The 18,057-nt window shown below is 26.5% G+C and overlaps 2 protein-coding genes across 54 annotated transcripts in view; one reads left to right on the top strand and one right to left on the bottom strand.

Moving 5' to 3' along the window:
* The window catches only part of LOC119601692 (sodium channel protein para), a 66,999-nt gene extending 56,694 nt beyond the window's left edge, over positions 1-10,305 (top strand). For 41 of the 44 annotated variants that reach the window (XM_037952840.1, XM_037952822.1, XM_037952923.1 and 38 more), the window contains 2 exons: positions 3,334-3,638; positions 6,292-7,218. In XM_037952840.1, coding sequence (XP_037808768.1) covers positions 3,334-3,638; positions 6,292-7,218 — 1,232 coding nt within the window. Of the gene's footprint in view, positions 1-3,333; positions 3,639-6,291 lie in introns of all 44 variants that reach the window. The other 3 variants (XM_037953133.1, XM_037953137.1, XM_037952873.1) reach the window with 1 other exon arrangement.
* Positions 1-17,723, bottom strand: part of LOC119601906 (putative mediator of RNA polymerase II transcription subunit 26) — a 123,668-nt gene extending 105,945 nt beyond the window's left edge. Inside the window, exons 1-3 of one of the 10 annotated variants that reach the window (XM_037953195.1) lie at positions 17,272-17,723; positions 17,100-17,167; positions 16,803-17,034 (exon numbers count right to left, since the gene is read on the bottom strand). The gene's annotated coding sequence lies outside the window, so the exon portion shown is untranslated. Of the gene's footprint in view, positions 1-16,802; positions 17,242-17,271 lie in introns of those variants that run through there. The other 9 variants (XM_037953221.1, XM_037953210.1, XM_037953176.1 and 6 more) reach the window with 9 other exon arrangements.
* Positions 17,724-18,057: the final 334 nt, after the last annotated feature.

Raw genomic sequence — 18,057 nt, 5'->3', positions numbered from 1 at the left:
TAAATGTTTCTTTTACTTGTTAAATTTCAATGTTAAAATAAATGTTCTTCTTTTTTGTTATTAAAAAGTTTATAATTTTGCCAAGCTTAAAAAGCTTTTAAGTTTTATTTTATTTTGTTATTAAGTTAAGACTTATAAAAAAAAAAGTTCCACAAAAAGAATTTTTAACACCAAAGCTTAAAACCACTATTACAAAAAAAGTTATTAGGAAAAGCCTTTTTTAGCTTAAAGCTTATTTGGTATAAAACCAAAAAAAATTATCACTTTGATCTTCAAGTGATATCCATAATGACGAATATATTAATACAACCACTATAATATAATAGAAGCCTTACTAAAGCTCACGAAAATTGAAAATGTCTTCTCGCTAACTAAAAACCAATGAGTATCGCGTTCATCTCTTTTTTATCTCCCTCTGGAATTATATGCTCTATTGATAAAAAGCTTTCAGTGCTTTTGAAAACAATAGAAAATGTACGATGTATATGGCTAATCCGGTGAAACATTAGTACAACAAATGTACAATGTTTTCATCAACGACGTTCGATTCAGTCAGAGATATGTATGATTATGCTTAACTCTCCTTAGAAGGGGGCACTATCTTACATGCCTCTGTAAACTTTTGGATTTGGCATGAAGCTCTTAACATATTAACGCATTTGTAAACGTTTCACAATTGATAATTGTTCATTAAATTTGAAATACGTTTGCATTTGTATCAAAAAAAAAAAATAGAGAAATACACAAAAAGAAAAGAACAGCTTTTGCTTATTCAACTTCTTTTAAATGCTTAAAAACATATGAAATCATGCCAACAAAAGTGTGAATCATTTTAATGGTTTTGGTCCATACTGCCAATGGATATTATGTACTTTACTATGAACTCTCGTAGTTTAATAGTAAACACTCTCTTAAACTTAAACTTAAACAAAAATTTCAACTAAAACAGAAATTAACCAAGCATTTGTAGCAAATCTTATCAGAAACCGAGTGCATTGGAATTATATACATATTTAGTAGTTATTCAACGTACTAACTACCATTTAGATTACTTAGTACTTAAACTAACCTACAATTATAAAATAGAAATAAAAATAACGTTTATTTAAACTTATACTCGTACATTTTATGTTAATGCATGCTTTTTTTCGTAATTTATATTTATATATTTATTAAATATATTTAATTATTAATGTTGTTGTTATTATTTTTATTTCTAACATTTAATAAGTAATTGAAATTGAATGAAATCTAACGTAACGTAATTAATTGAAACAAAAAAGCTTTAATTATTTAAAAAAAAGCTTTTTATGTTTGCTTCAAAACAAAAGAGAACAAACACAACCTCAACAAGGAAGTTAAATAATTAAATAAAATTAGTTAATTATACAGCGATTGGCAATGAGTTTTTTCTTAATTTAAATAATTTCTTAGAGAAATTAATTGATTTCTTTAATTCCAAAAAAAGTTAATTCATAACTAGTTGGTAGTCTCTGCATTCAATGTAGTTACGGTGTCTTTTTCAATTATTGGAACACAAAAATTTGAACTACAATACTATTTCGGAAATCATTTACATAATTGGAATGCAAATATATTTAAATTGTTTTTCCTTTGAGCATCTTTATAAGTTGAAAAAAAAAAAATTCACAACAATTGGTTGGTACTATTTAATGTACACAGTTAATATATACATATCTTTAGTTAGAAATAGTATAAAGACACCTTTACATAGACATGACTCTATGTACTTATACATACTATATATTCCTGTAGAAGCATAAATCATTAGAGATCATTCTATTGATTTTTGCAGTCAGATGACTACGGGCAGTATGAAATCTTTTTCGTCATATGACTACAAATTGAATCAAAGTATTTTCCATAAAATTAACAATTAGAATTATGTAGATAAATTATCTATACTTACATACGCATACTATATGTAGTACAATAAATAATTATATATAATTATTTTAAATTAATTAATTAAAGTAGATGATGATGTTAATAATTTATATAAATATTCCTTGTTGAGGTTGCATGGAAAATAATAATTTTCTATCTCTTTTAAACTTTATAAATAAACTCAACTTATCACTTCCCTTAATAAAGAACTTAGTTGGAGTAGTGTCCAATACTTAAACAATTAGTGCAATAATTATTAATCCTTATTAGAGAACCTCATATGCATTTTAGCAAATCCAAAATAAAATCAATCCTTTAACTCAAATCATTGTCTTAAAGCATTTTCAAATCAACCAATGAACAAAATATTGAGGTTTTCCATTGGCAAAGCTTTCAAATTTCAAATACAAATTCAAACTAAAATGTATCCAAATTATAATGTTACGATATTAACAAACAAAATAAAATTATGCTTTGACAAAATGAAAAAAAAAAAACAAGTTCACAAGTAAGTGAGAAGTGATAATGTTGGGTAGATATTTGCTACTAACCATATGCTACGAATTATCGCAAAAACGTAACAAAAAAAATATCATTTTCTTTTACAAAATAATAGCTAACCAACTAAACTTTCAATCTTAACATCGCCATTACTTTAAAGGCAATAATTGTTGCCAACTAAAGCTTGCTAATGAAGCTTTCATTCAAACAATTCTTGCCTAAATGTTTTATCCATTATTCACCATTAAGTATTTTAACATTTTTCATTTCCTGTACCACCCATGTAACGCTATTTTGTAAAATTTAAATGTATTTCTACATATCCAAATGTCCTCATTTTGATGTTGTAATTATAAATATTTAAAAATTTATTTTATAGTTTTTATTCTTTATTAAACAAAGCGAAAAGAAAAAGTAAAAATTAGCAGAGAGCCTTTTCTTAAAAGCTCCTCCTAAAAGCCGCTAAACAACCAGATGTTTTTAGCTTTGTTCTACTACGCCCAGCTAAGCGAAAAGCCCAGCCTAACCCAGCCTTAAACAATTATATAAATTTATAAATGTTTTACATGTTGTTGTTAATGTTTTTCATTTTATGTTCATTTATACAAGTTTTTATGTTATTAGTTTTGACTAAATATGTATTATTATATATGAAATTATTTTTTGTTTTTTGTTTACAATTATTACTAACCATTTGTTATTAACATTTATAATCGTATAATCTGTGTAACAAAATATGTCAATTGTCCTTTAACAAAAAAAAATTAAATGGATTTTGTTGAACAATCAGTTGTATGCTGTTATCTATCTTTGTACCTTATTTTTCAATTCCTCCCCTCTCTCTTTTTCCTTTTTTTTTGGTTTTCTATGTAACTACAATTTCTTCACACATATAAATATAAATATACAAAAAAATATAAATAGGTCTTGTACTCAGCGACATCATTGAGAAGTATTTTGTGTCACCGACATTGCTGCGTGTGGTGAGAGTGGCCAAAGTGGGTCGAGTCCTGCGTTTGGTCAAGGGAGCGAAGGGTATAAGAACTCTACTGTTTGCGTTAGCCATGTCATTGCCTGCCTTATTCAACATTTGTCTACTGCTGTTTTTGGTCATGTTCATCTTTGCCATCTTTGGGATGTCCTTCTTTATGCATGTCAAAGAAAAGAGTGGCATTAATGACGTGTATAATTTTAAGACATTTGGCCAAAGTATGATATTGCTCTTTCAGGTAAGCTACCACAATTCTCAAACGGTTAATGTTGTCTATTGTTGTTGTCGTTGGGTGATATTCCCTTTGGTATACTATTTTAAAAACGAATTATGAATATTCACACCCTAACACCTCCACACACACATACATACACACATATACCCACACACTTATAAACACATAAACCCCCACACATACTACCCAACTACTAAACACACAGAGAAATACGATCACTGTCACACATTCAAGCGTATGTATATCTAACTAGATAGATAGAGATAGATTACAGTTGGATCGATCAGAGAGCGACCAATCGCTATTGTCGAACTTAGAATTTCCGAAAAATGCAATAACTGTTTTACCTGTTTGCAGTTAAATATTTGTTTGGGTTTCTCTTAGAAAGTTTGACATTTGTTGCATATTTTTTCTTTTCTTTTGACAAGAAGGAGCTTTGAGGTTTGGTCGTTTAACCGTTCCAATCGTGATTTACCTCTTCCTTGCATATGAAAGAGATGAATCTATGTTTGTCTAGAAATACATTGTCTGTGTCAAACTTCTTAACCAACAACAGCAACAAAATAAAATATATCAATTACAAAAATAATAAAAAGAACAGTAAATAGAGAAAAGGGAATATCACGTGTTGATTCAAGCTGCGGTAGTTGTTGGTAAAAGCTAAATTAGTGCGTTCCTTATCTTTACTTAACTAAACCAAATCTGTATACATTCATCTAAAAACTAATCTATTTAAGTTAAATCCTGTAAAAAGGCTTTTGCTGCTCTTACAATTTTCTGTTCAATTTTCTGTTTGTTCGATTTTAATTTACTCTTTTATGCATATTAAGTCTTCAACGTTCACTACTTGTTGTACTCTGTTCTGGCAGCAGATGCAAAATTTTACTAAATGAAGAAGCAAGTTTAATTTTTCATTTGCTGCACGGTTCTGTCAATTTAGAGCTCTCTAACTGGTGGAACTGAGAGTTAACAATAACATTTAAACCCCAATAACGCTTTTGCGGATAAATCCAAAAGCAATGTCACAATTCTGTGAACGCCGAAGGATTAATATCTACATACTTCATTGCATTCCTGCATATCTGTAAATTATGTTTGCTATGTTGTTTAATAATATTAATTTAATTAATACTTAAACATTAAAGTTTTTGTTTTATTAGTTTTAAAATGCTTTTGCCTTAGAAATTTAAAGCTTTTACTTTTATTTGTTAACGAACCCGAATTGTTTAGTTCTCGTTTTGATTTCTTTATTTCTATTCTATTCTACTAACCTGCCCCTTTACTCTATGATTTTAATTTTGAGCTTTTTACAACTCATTTCATTTAAGCTTCCTGCTCTACTCAAAGAAAAAATCTAATTCAGCTCTTTCAACAATCACCAAATTAAATAATGTTAAAATTTCTCATTTAACAGCTTACAGCATTAAAAAGAAAAAAGATGAAAAATGACGCTATTAAAAAAACACTTGTTTTTTTCTGAAATTTACTTCACAAAACTATGGCTTTGCTTTCTTTGAAAAGCTTACTGGGAAAAGTCTACTGAAATAGAAACAGACCAACAAGGCTTTCATTGCAAACAAATGTACAAATACCAATCAATTTAATACCAATAATTTGAGTATTAGCAAATGCTTTCGTAGGATAAATACTTTTCTTTCAAAAGCTTTTCATATAAGCTTTCCAGTATGAAAGCTTTTAAATCATTTTGTCATAATTTTGTATTTGTATTCTCTAGGAATATCTTGAGAAAGAGCTTTCGAGGTTTTTTTGTAAACCTTCATTCTTTCTTTATGTTTTTATTTCTTTGGTAACTTTTGTAGCAATTTTCTAGATATTTAGATTAAATAGTTTATAGTTTTATATATTATTTTTCGTTACTTTGCTTACTGGCCTCCCCCCCTACAAAACATACAAAAAATAAAATTAAAAAAAAAAATACAAGCAAACAAAGTTTCTACTAGAGTTTAGTAATTTTTAGATTTACATACTCGTATACTAAGTACTTATAGGTTTCTTAATTTATGGTTCAGTTGACCATTTGCTTTTTAAAATTAGCTAAATTTGTTTATATTATTAAACCACTACAATTAACCAAATACTAAATACAACTAAAACAAATTTTATTCTACATAGTCTAGAATACATACAACATACATTAATACTTTTTTAATAATCAATCAACCAATCTATAAATTAGTCGATCAGTTATTCAGTAACCCAATCAACCAACCAATCAATCAATTAATAAGTTAATAGTGATTGTTTCGTTAACCAAGAAATGTTTTACTTTATGTTTAATATTTGTACTACTACTACTAATCAAAACCACAAAACAATTAAATATTTTTCTCTATAAAATAAATAACTAATTCCAAATATTTCTACCAATTTCTACCAAACTTTTTTCACTGCTAACAATCAATCAATCAAACAAAACTCTAAATATAAACATGAACGAACGACCACCTGTCTATTCATGTATTCAACTTACCTACCATGCCAACCCAACCGTTTCTAAACTGATAATCTGTGGTTTTACCCGATACAACTGAATTTGATCTTTAAAATAAATTTGATCAAATTATAAAATGAAACAAATTGCATATCAATCCCTGAAACCAAAAACAATCATGTTGTATTCCTAACAAAAACACAGATGTCTACCTCAGCCGGTTGGGATGGTGTTTTAGACGCCATTATCAATGAGGAAAATTGCAAACAACCCGACAACGACAAAGGCTATCCGGGCAATTGTGGTTCAGCGACCGTCGGAATTACGTTTCTTCTCTCATATCTAGTTATAAGCTTTTTGATAGTTATTAATATGTACATTGCTGTCATTCTCGAGAACTATAGCCAGGCTACGGAGGATGTACAGGAGGGTCTCACCGATGACGATTACGACATGTACTATGAGATTTGGCAACAATTCGATCCCGAGGGTACTCAGTACATTCGGCACGATCAGTTGTCCGAATTCTTGGACGTTTTGGAGCCGCCTTTGCAGATTCACAAACCGAACAAGTACAAAATAATATCGATGGACATACCCATCTGTCGGGGCGACATGATGTACTGCGTTGACATTCTGGATGCCCTGACCAAAGACTTCTTTGCACGCAAAGGCAATCCTATAGAAGAGACCGGGGAGATCGGAGAGATAGCTGCCCGACCGGACACCGAAGGTTACGATCCGGTATCGTCGACGCTGTGGCGACAACGTGAAGAGTACTGCGCCCGGCTGATACAGACGGCGTGGCGTCGCTACAAGTATGGCGAACCAGCTGATGCTAAAGCTGCCGACGGCGAAGAAGCTGAAGATGGTGCGGAAGGTGGCAGCGGTAGCGGTAACGGCGGTGGTAGTGGAGAAGGTGCCGATGCGCTTCTAACGGGCGAGGCAGGAGGTCACGAAGATGCTGGTGCTAATGGGGGACCCTTAAGTCCGGGCTGCGTCAGCGGTGGCAGTAACGGCCGCCAGACGGCAGTGCTAGTAGAAAGCGATGGTTTTGTTACAAAAAACGGTCACAAGGTTGTAATACACTCGAGATCGCCGAGCATAACATCCAGAACGGCAGATGTCTGAGCCAGGCCTCGCCCCCCCCTCCAAGATGCACGCGAGAACTAAAGCGTTAATTTTCTGCTAATAATAATATCACAATGTACACACACAACAACAACAATATGAACAACAATAACAACACCGTACAAACAAATGCGCAAATAATTCTTTTGAGTTAAACATACAATAACAACAACAAACAAAAATGCTAAAATATGAAACGGAAACTAAAACATCAGTGAACGTGGGAAGAACGGAACGAATGCAGATTTATTAATTTTAGAACAATAAACAAAAACAACATGTAAAAATTTATAATGTAAAAAATGATAAATGAAGTCAAGAACAAACAAACACAAAAATCATAAATATTGTATTGAAGAAAAAAATATGTTTAACAAATTTCCAACATTTTAAAATATATTTTTTTTCATTTTAATTTAATTTTTCTAGTTTTCTTTCTATAACTTTTTTATTAAATAAACATAAATTTTTATTTCTTTTATTTAGTTTATATGATTATTTTTAAATTAACTACAATGTAAATATATAAGTATTTGAATAAAAAAAATAAACAGAAAACACAACAAAACAATTTAAATTACAAGCTCTGATAATTGTATTGTAAACGGGTTCTTTTTTTATATAAAAAAAAAAACAACAGTTATGATTTTTTTCTACAATAAATAATTAAATACTGAATTAATATTAAAAAAAGAAACAAAAATATTAAAATATGCTTTAAACAAAACACAAAAATTATAATAAAACTATATAAATTTAAGCCGACTGCCAAACAAACAAAAAAATAATAATAAATAAAATATTTTAAATATAACAATGAAAGCACAGCTAAAGTTATAATAATAATAATAATAATTACAACAAAAATAATTTATATATAAAAATAATACAAAAATAACAATGATAATAATGAAAACATAAATTACAACAGAATAATATTAAATTTGATAAAAATTATAATAATAAAATTAAAAATAACACTTTTAAAAGCACACCACCTAAAAAAAACCTAATGATACACAAAACAACAATTACAACAATAACTCTCACTGCATACTTTGAAATACACTGAAAAAAAAACTTGGAGTTGGGGCGCAGAAAACAGAAAAAAAAAACAAAAACAAACCAAAAAAGATCAAAAAAAAAAAAGACGTTACATAAAAAATTTAACAAAAACCTGACGTGTTGTGATGTTGAAAATTTTAAACATAAATTAAAAACATTAAATATAAACTTAAAAAAAACAAAGACAAAAAACTTACAAAACAAAGCAGAACTAAAAACTTTCAAAACAACAAAACAGTGAAGTTGAACAATCTCTTTATACAGAGTTCTCGAATTAGAGAACAAAGAACAAAGGACTTAAAACAAACCGAAAAAAAACTCTAATTGAAATAAAGTGGCAAAAGAGAGCAAAAAAACAATTACAAAAACAATAAATAATATAAAGTGAACTTGTATGTAAACAACAAATCTAAAAGAAAATAACAACAAATTTAGACGTATATAATTTTATAATTTTAAATATAAATTTTTTTCTAATTTCTAATTAAAATAAAATATTACAACAAAAAAAGTAAAAAAAGAGAAACCAACACATTATTTGCTTTAACAAACAAGTAATAAGGCGACTAAGAATGAAAAGTGGTAGAACACAAGAAAAACGAAAACCGGAAATTAAAATAAAAACATAACGCGCTCCTTGTTATAATAATATAATAAACTTGAACGTAAACTTAAGTATAAAACAACTAGAAAATTCATTTTAAAAAATTCGGATTTATAGCTATTTTCAAATACAATTCAGCTAAGAAATTCTTGGCAGCAGGTTTGATACTTAAGTTGACGTTAAATAACTTGTGAATCATAAGCTAAACATTGCAAGAGAACAAAAAATAACAAATAATCAGAATAGATTAAACTAAATAAAGTAATGGCTGAAGAACTCCTTGCAACTTTTAGTTAAAGATCCATTAGTATTTTGAAAATAAAATTAATAATATATTTATGTATAATTTTAAATTTTTTTTATTTATTTTTATGTTGCTTACATTTTATGGTTTAAAGAGCAAACTATATATTATGTTTCAATTGCACACGTCTTAAAGAAGAAAAAAAAAAAAATAAACAAAAACAACGTTTAAAAATGTACCCCCACACTTACACAATACGAATACAAACCAACAAACACCAACACCTACATACACAACTAACATTATTACATAATTTGTATTAAAAAAACATAAATTTATAAATTCCATAAACAATTAAAGAATTGACAAATTTATACAAATTTATTAATATTTAATTTAATAATTTCAAGAGCACCCGTATTCAATTATTTAAATTATAAAAAAACTATAAGAAAAAAACATTAAATTATATACAAAATTGGCTTTTTAACAACAACTATATACTTCTTTTGTTTAGATCTTTTAAACCATTTCAAATCAATTACAGAGCTTTAGCATTTTTAGTAATTAAAATTTAATAATTTTCTTTATGATTTATTATTATTATTATTATATTTTAATTTATTATTATATTTTTAGTTAAAAGCTTTTGGCTTATCTATCAATTTATACATTTTTAAGTTTTTGATTTTTTCCCAAGTTGGAGCAACTTTTCAAACTTTATATTAACAATTCAAAATTGATTTCTTTTAAAATTTTTTTCCTCTATAATAACTTTAAATAACTCCAACTTTCTTTCTAATTAAAAGCCCTTTTTAATTTTTTGTTTAAAATTTCACTTGATTTAATTTTTATTGCGCTGAAAATTAAAACAAACCTCTACAAAACGTGCATAAACAAGTACAAGAAGGTTCGTAACATTTCAACTAATAATTCAAAGCTTACAAAATAAAAATAAAAAAATATATAATTAAAGAACTGCTTCAATCTGTTTACTTTAATTTGAGCTGATTTCGTTTAATTGAATCAATATATAAAAAAAATACCAACAAAAACTAAAAGAAATGTTTGCTATGCAACAGAAAATTAAGTTTTTACATTAAGAACAAACTTGAGTGCACTCTTAACAGCGAGGGGCGGGCGAGATGAAACAAAAAAAAACAAAAAAAAAAACGTAAATAAATAATTTATACATAATTTAGATTAATTATATAAAATATAAATAATAAAAAATTTTATAAAAAAAAAGGAAATTGTTCCTTTGAAATTAAAATTGATTAACTAATAATAATAAAACAACAACACAAAACAAAAAAAAAGGAACAATATGCAAAAACATTGCCATTTAGGAAATTTAATAAAATACTACAATAATATAATAACAAATTATAAAAAATTATAAAAAATAATAACAACAACAATAAATAATAATAATAATAAAACAAAGGTCGCGTTATTATTTTTGCTTCTTCTTCTATATTTCTACAATAAGACAAAAAAAATTAAATTGACTTCAAAAGAGAGAAAAACAAAATAATAATAAAAATTTAATAAAATAGCTATGAATTTCACTGATTAATTTAATAAAAAAATATATATATATATAAAAATCCATAAAGAGCTTTAAGTGTGTATAATAATTAAAACAAATAATTTGTTTTTTTATTTAATAATTTTGTTTAATTTTTTTTTTTTTTTTTAAATTGTAAAAAGTCACTTACTTATTATATAAAATTATTATAAAAAAAATTGCTATGCCATTAAGCCTTTAGACTTATTATTAAAATTAACGTTAAAGTATAAAAAAAATTAAAACCAAAAAAAATTAAACTCAAGGAAATTCACAGTTGTTTTCTTCTCCTCAAAGAACTCTAAAAAAAATAACTTTATTAAAATTACCAAAAAAAAACTCTAATTATATAGGGAAAAAGCAAAAATATGTAAATTATATTTTTTTTATGTAAAATTATGCGCGATTTCATAAAAATATAACAAAAAAAAAACAACAACAACTTTTTAAATATCAACAGCAATGGCTTTTTTGTTAATTAACCTTACTAAATAATACAAATAATAATAATAAATATAAAATTAATAAAAAATAAATAAATAATAACTAAATAAAAACTAAATAATATTAAAAAAAACTTTAGCTTTATACATTGTAAATTACCTTAATTATAAGTCTAGCTAATTAAAATTAATAATAATTAAAAAAAAAAAACAAAAGCAAAAAAATTTCAAAAAAAAAAAATAAGAAATGAAAACGAAGCTCTGATTTAAGAGCATTTAGGTAAACAATTAATTTAATGTCTTTAATCATTAAAAAAATAATAAAAAAAGCAAATGCATTCTATAAATATAAAGAAAATAAAAACCACAACTCTCCCAAAACAAAAACAAAAAAAATAAAAATAAAAACCTTAAGTAAATTGTAATTTCTACCACAATTAGTGTGTAAAGGCGCCAGTTTATTATAAAAACAAAACAAAAAAACAAAACATTTATTCAAAATAACTTTGCTTAATTTAATTTGCATTGTTTATAAATACATACGTAAGAGTCTCTCATACCTACAAAAACAAAATAAAAAATATAAAAACTTTTATTTTGATTTCAAGGAGGAACTTATACAAAACTTCTACCAAAAGTACTTTTATTCTTTATTCCTTCCCTTTGAACAAAATTCTTCTATATAAAATAATATAATCATCACTCATGTGTTTTAGAAGTCAAAAACACATTTAAAGTTATTGTTCAAAGTTCAACTACTCTTAAAAGCTTTTGAAAGCTTTAAATTGTTTCAATTTGCTTTTAAGCAAAGTTTAATAAAATCCTCCTCATAATCCTCTTTAATATGAATTATTATTTTCAGTTTTCAAAAATATTTCGACCTGAAAATCTACAAAAAAAGAAAAACAAATCTCTACGTACAAATTTGCCTACGTGATGTTAAAAAGAAAAAACTACTACTAAAACCAAAAACAAAAAAAAGAAATTAACAAAATTTAAAACTTTAAAAGCATTTGTTATATTTTTATTGTAACTAATAATTAAAGTTATGTTTAAAACATACTTATGTATTTCATAATTATTTATATACATTAACTCTTAACCTTTAGTTAAGTTACAAACAAAAAAATTAACCTTATTAACTTGTTTAACTAGTTTTTTTCATTTTGTTTACAACCTGGATATGGCTAATAGAAGAAGATTTCAAAAGTTATAGTAAAATTAACAAACTAAACACTAGTTAGTTCAGCGTCCTTTGCACTTTTTAACATATATTTTTTTGTTTACATATGAAAATCTGCTTAAACGTCTATCACCAGAAAAAAATAATATTTGATTAAATAATTAATTAACATTTTCCAGATTTGTATTGTATGATAAATGTATTTTTTGCTATAAATATTTATGTGAAATACAAAAAAAAAGTAAAAGAAAAAGAAAAATATTTCCATCCAAATAGCTTTTAACATAAGCAATTGATTTATTAATTAAATTTAAAATAAACAAACAAACAAACAAAAAAATAAACAAATAATCAGATATAAAATACTTATATAAAAAAATATATTTAAAAAATAGACTGAGATCGTTAAACCAAAAATAAAACTAATACAAAAATTATTAAAAAAAAATGAAAACTACGCCAGTATAACAGACATTTTACTCAGACAAACATAAATATATATTTTGGCACTCACACGCTTTACAATTCCCTAAATAATAGAATTCTTAATTTTGTCTCCTTTAATAATTAATTAGTCTGCCCCCTGAGTATTAGACGAGCTTTAGAATATCCAAAGTTTTTATTCGTTGAAATTTATAATTTTAATTGGTAATGCTTTCTCAAACTTTCAGCAGGGTTTTCCAACAAAGACTCTAATATATAGCAACTTCCCCGGCTATGTTAGAGTAAATTGAAAAAAGAATAATTCCCAATTATTTGCTTTTTCTACACACCTGCCTCTGCCGCATACTTCTATTAGCAATATTCTACATTAATAAATGTCTTTTCTAATCTTTTTAAAATCCTTTTGTTCTACCAATGTTTTTTTCTTACTAGACATACTTTAGACCCAATTAGTACCTTCAGCAAAACTGAAAATACCATTTACCTTAATCTCTTCAAAACTAAAAACTAAAAACTCCTTAAAATATTTCATATCTTTTTACATTTTTGTTTATTTCCCAAAATAAAAAAACTCAAATCTATTTATAAATAAAAACAAAATAAAACACAAAATCAAATTGTTAAGTTTGAATCTTTTTTACAAAAAAAATTAAGATTTTATATGAATCTATTATAAAAAATCTCTAAAATAGCAAAAAAAAAATAAACTTTGTTTTTTTACATTTAATTAAAGATTTAAACTAAGTTTAAATGATTACTGTATTTATGAAAAAAAAAAACAAAAATGCCTGAAATTTAATAATTAACTACTGCAAGAGGTACTTAAAATACAAAAGATCCCAATTTAACAAAACAAAATGCACAATAAAATTTAAATCTTATGTAATAAAAAAAAAATCTTTAAAATCATCTTCTATACAAAATAAGCAGTTTATAATACATTAATTTTTATAATAATTTTCTCATCTTATAAATATTCCAACATTTTTTTATATTTGTGTATTTATGATTTTCAAAATATTCATAATATTTTTGATTTTTAATAAAAAAATAATATATAAAAAATCGTAAATAATACAAACAACTTGTATAAAAACAAAAAGTTAAACCAGATAAATATTAAAGCGAACATTTTTTCACACTTTAGCTTAATAAATTGTAAAATACAAACAAAAAAACAAAAACTGAAATAAAATGAAATTTAATTGAATTTGTTATGCAAATGGAAAAACTTTTGTATTTATTTTATAACTAATGGATTTAGTTTAAAACAGGTAAGAGTTTAAATACAAAGAGTATCAAAAAATTCACTCTCAAAGATTTTCATACTAGGTTGAATAATGAAAGAAAAACCCATAAGTACCAGTTTAAGAACAAAAAAGTACCAAAACTCCTTTCCCACTGAATTTCATTCAATAAGCACTCTGAATGTTTAATTTTATGTTTCAAGGTTCAATATTATAGAAAATTCCAAAAAGTACCTTATGAAAGACGAAAAAGTACCAAAAAGTCACCTTTTATAGGTTTTCACACCATCATGATCCTACATTATATGTTTCTACGTTCAATATTGCAGAAAAACCAAAAAGTACCAGTTTAAGAACGAAAAAGTACCAAATTCATTCTATCAGCACTGTGAATGTTTAATTTTATGTTTCTAGGTTCAATATTATAGAAAATTCCAAAAAGTACCTTATGAAAAACGAAAAAGTACCAAAAAGTCCCCTTTTATAGGTTTTCACACCATCATGATCCTACATGTCTGATTATATCTCTAGTTTCAATATTGCAGAAAAACTAAAAAGTACCAGTTTAAGAACGAAAACGTACCAAAACTCCTTTCCCACCGATTTTCATTCAATCAGAACTCTGAATGTTCCATTTTATGTTTCTAGGTTCAATATTATAGAAAATTCAAAAAGTACCTTTTTTTTATAGGTTTTTACGCCATCATGATCTTACATGTCTGATTATATGTTTCTAGTTTCAATATTGGAGAAACCCCCAAAAGTACCAGTTTAAGAACGTAAAAGTACCAAAACTCCTTTACTACTGATTTTCATTCACTCAGGACTCTGAATGTTTAATTTTATGTTTCTAAATTCAATATTAAGAAAAAACAAATGTACCTTTTGAAAAACGAAAAAGTACCAAAAAGTACCCTTTTGTAGGGTTTCACACTATAAGGATTCTACATGTCTTATTATATGTTTCTAGTTTCAATATTGCAAAAAACCAAAAAGTACCAGTTTAAGAATGAAAAAGTACCAAAATTCCTTTCCTACTGATTTTCATTCAATCAGGACTCTGAGTGTTTAATTTTATGTTTCTAGGTTCAATATTATAGAAAATTCCAAAAATACCTTTTGACAAACGAAAAAGTACCAAAAACTCACCTTTTATAGGTTTTTACGCCATCATGATCTTACATGTCTGATTATATGTTTCTAGTTGCAATATTGGAGAAACCCCAAAAAGTACCAGTTTAAGAGCGTAAAAGTACCAAAACTCCTTTCCTACTGATTTTCATTCACTCAGGACTCTGAATGTTTAATTTTATGTTTCTAGTTCAATATTAAGAAAAAACAAAAAGTACCTTTTGAAAAACGAAAAAGTACCAAAAAGTACCCTTTTGTAGGGTTTCACACTATCAGGATTCTACATTTCTTATTCTTATTCTTATTATATGTTTCTAGTTTCAATATTGCAGAAAACCAAAAAGTACCAGTTTAAGAACGAAAAAGTACCAAAACATCTTTCCTACTGATTTTCATTCAATCAGGACTCTGAATGTTTAATTTTATGTTTCTAGGTTCAATATTATAGAAAATGTAAAAAGTACCGAAAAGGGACAAAAAAGTCCCCTTTTATAGGTTCTCACTTATACCCAACTCTGCATGCTTAACTTCATGTTTCTAGGTTCAATATTATACAAAATTCAAAAAGTAGCTTTCGAGGAACAAAAAAGTTCTAGAAAGTCCCATTTATAGATTCTCACTTACTCCAGGCTCAACATGTTTAATTTTATGTTTCTAGTTTCAATATTGCAGAAAAACCAAAAAGTACCAGTTTAAGAATGAAAAAGTACCAAAATTCCTTTCCTACTGATTTTCATTCAATCAGGACTCTGAATGTTTAATTTTATGTTTCTAGGTTCAATATTATAGAAAATTCAAAAAAGTACCTTTAAAAAAACGAAAAAGTACCCAAAAAGTCCCCTTTTATAGGTTTTCACACCATCATGATCTTACATGTCTGATTATATGTTTCTAGTTTCAATATTGCAGAAAAACCAAAAAGTACCAGTTTAAGAATGAAAAAGTACCAAAACTCCTTTCCTACTGATTTTCATTCAATCAGGTCTCTGAATGTTTAATTTTATGTTTCTAGGTTCAATATTATAGATTATTCAAAAAGTACCTTTTGAAGAACGAAAAAGTACCAAAAAGTCCCCATTTATAGGTTTTCACACCATCATGATCCCACATGTCTAATTATATGTTTCTACGTTCAATATTGCAGAAAAACCAAAAAGTACCAGTTTAAGAACGAAAAAGTACCAAAACTCCTTTCCCACCGATTTTCATTCTATTTTATGTTTCTAGGTTCAATATTATAGAAAATCCAAAAAGTACCTTATGAAAAACGAAAAAGTACCCAAAAAGTTCCCTTTTATAGGTTTTCACACCATCATGATCCTACATGTCTGATTATATATCTCTAGTTTCAATATTGCAGAAAAACCAAAAAGTACCAGTTTAGGAATAAAAAAGTACCAAAATTCCTTTCCTACTGATTTTCATTCAATCAGGACTCTGAATGTTTAATTTTATGTTTCTAGGTTCAATATTATAGAAAATTCAAAAAGTATCTTTTGAAAAACGAAAAAGTACCAAAAGATCTCAGAGTTACAAATAATATCTCATTACATATTTAAGTTTTCAATTTTTAAAATAAGTATATTACAAAAATACATGTACAACAGTTTAAAAATTCTAAAGGAAAATCATGGCAAAAAGAAATATACTTACTTGTTTAACACACATCCGCTTCCGTTGACAATTTGTAGATTATACGTTTCATTTCCTCTTCTCTACTTTCATAACATTAACGTAGGATACTTTTAGGAATTTCATATTTACTTTTATATGAAGAACTTTTTCAACACATTTTAAAAAGCTTTATTTTTAAACTCTGCTTTTTGCACTAAAAACATTGCACACTTTCAGATAACAGCGACCACCGGCGTAAATTCTAATAACTCTACACTTTCTTTAATATTTCCGGAGATTTCGTTAGTAACATTTGTTAAAAGCTAAGACATTTACCTAAATCTTTTTTCTCCATCAATTGTGATAAAAACATAACACTTAATAAAAAAGGGCACCTAAAAATACTTTACACATTTTTGCTATAAACTAACATCAGTAAAAACTAAAATTTTTTATTGCCGACTTTATATCTGCATAAAAAGAAAACAAACAAAAATAACACCAATACTTTTTTACACTTTGTATAAACGCTACGAATGGCAAGGTGAAAAGGAATTAATGGCCGACTGCAATTTTAATAACTTTAAACACTTTTTATTAATATTTCCTGTGATTTTTCATGGAAATTTTTATACACATTGATAAAACAACACTTTTATTATATTTTTTTGCAAAAAATTAAAAATTTTCTTTATTTTTTTCCACTGAAATTAATAATTTACTAAGAAACTTCTACCGAACGTCCGAACCGTGTGAAAATTACGCGAGAACTAAATTTGACAAGTGACAAAGCAACAACTTGATTGCAATTGCAACTGCTGTCAACAAACTACACAAAAAGAAAGGGCGATAGCCCTTGGCTTTATTGCGTTGTGTATTTTGTTTTTTGGGTATTTTGTTTACTATGTTTGGATGGCTGTGTGTTTCATTGCATTGTGTACATTGTTTTTGTTTCTTGCTGTATTCAGTTTTATATGTTTGGATGTCTGTTGGTTTCATTGCCTTGTGTATCTTGTTTTTTGGTTTTTTGTTTAGTATGTTTGGATGTCTGTTGTTTTCATTGCGTTGTATATTTTGTTTTTGTTTTTTTGCGTATTTTGTTTAGTATGTTTGGATGTCTGTTGGTTTCATTGTGTTGTGTATTTTGTTTTTGTTTTTTGCGTATTTTGTTTAGTATGTTTGGATGTCTGTTGGTTTCATTGCGTTGTGTATTTGATTTTTGTTTTTTGCGTATTTTGTTTAGTATGTTTGGATGTCTGTTGGTTTCATTGCGTTGTGTATTTTATTTTTTTTT

Source organism: Lucilia sericata, unplaced genomic scaffold (genome assembly GCF_015586225.1).
Source record: "Lucilia sericata isolate MDLA Ls3-8-SP2 unplaced genomic scaffold, ASM1558622v1 Contig000006F_arrow, whole genome shotgun sequence".
NCBI classification, from domain to species: Eukaryota; Metazoa; Arthropoda; class Insecta; order Diptera; family Calliphoridae; genus Lucilia; species Lucilia sericata.
The sequence above is the reverse complement of the archived record's forward strand: the minus strand, read 5'-3'. Positions and strand labels throughout refer to the sequence as shown.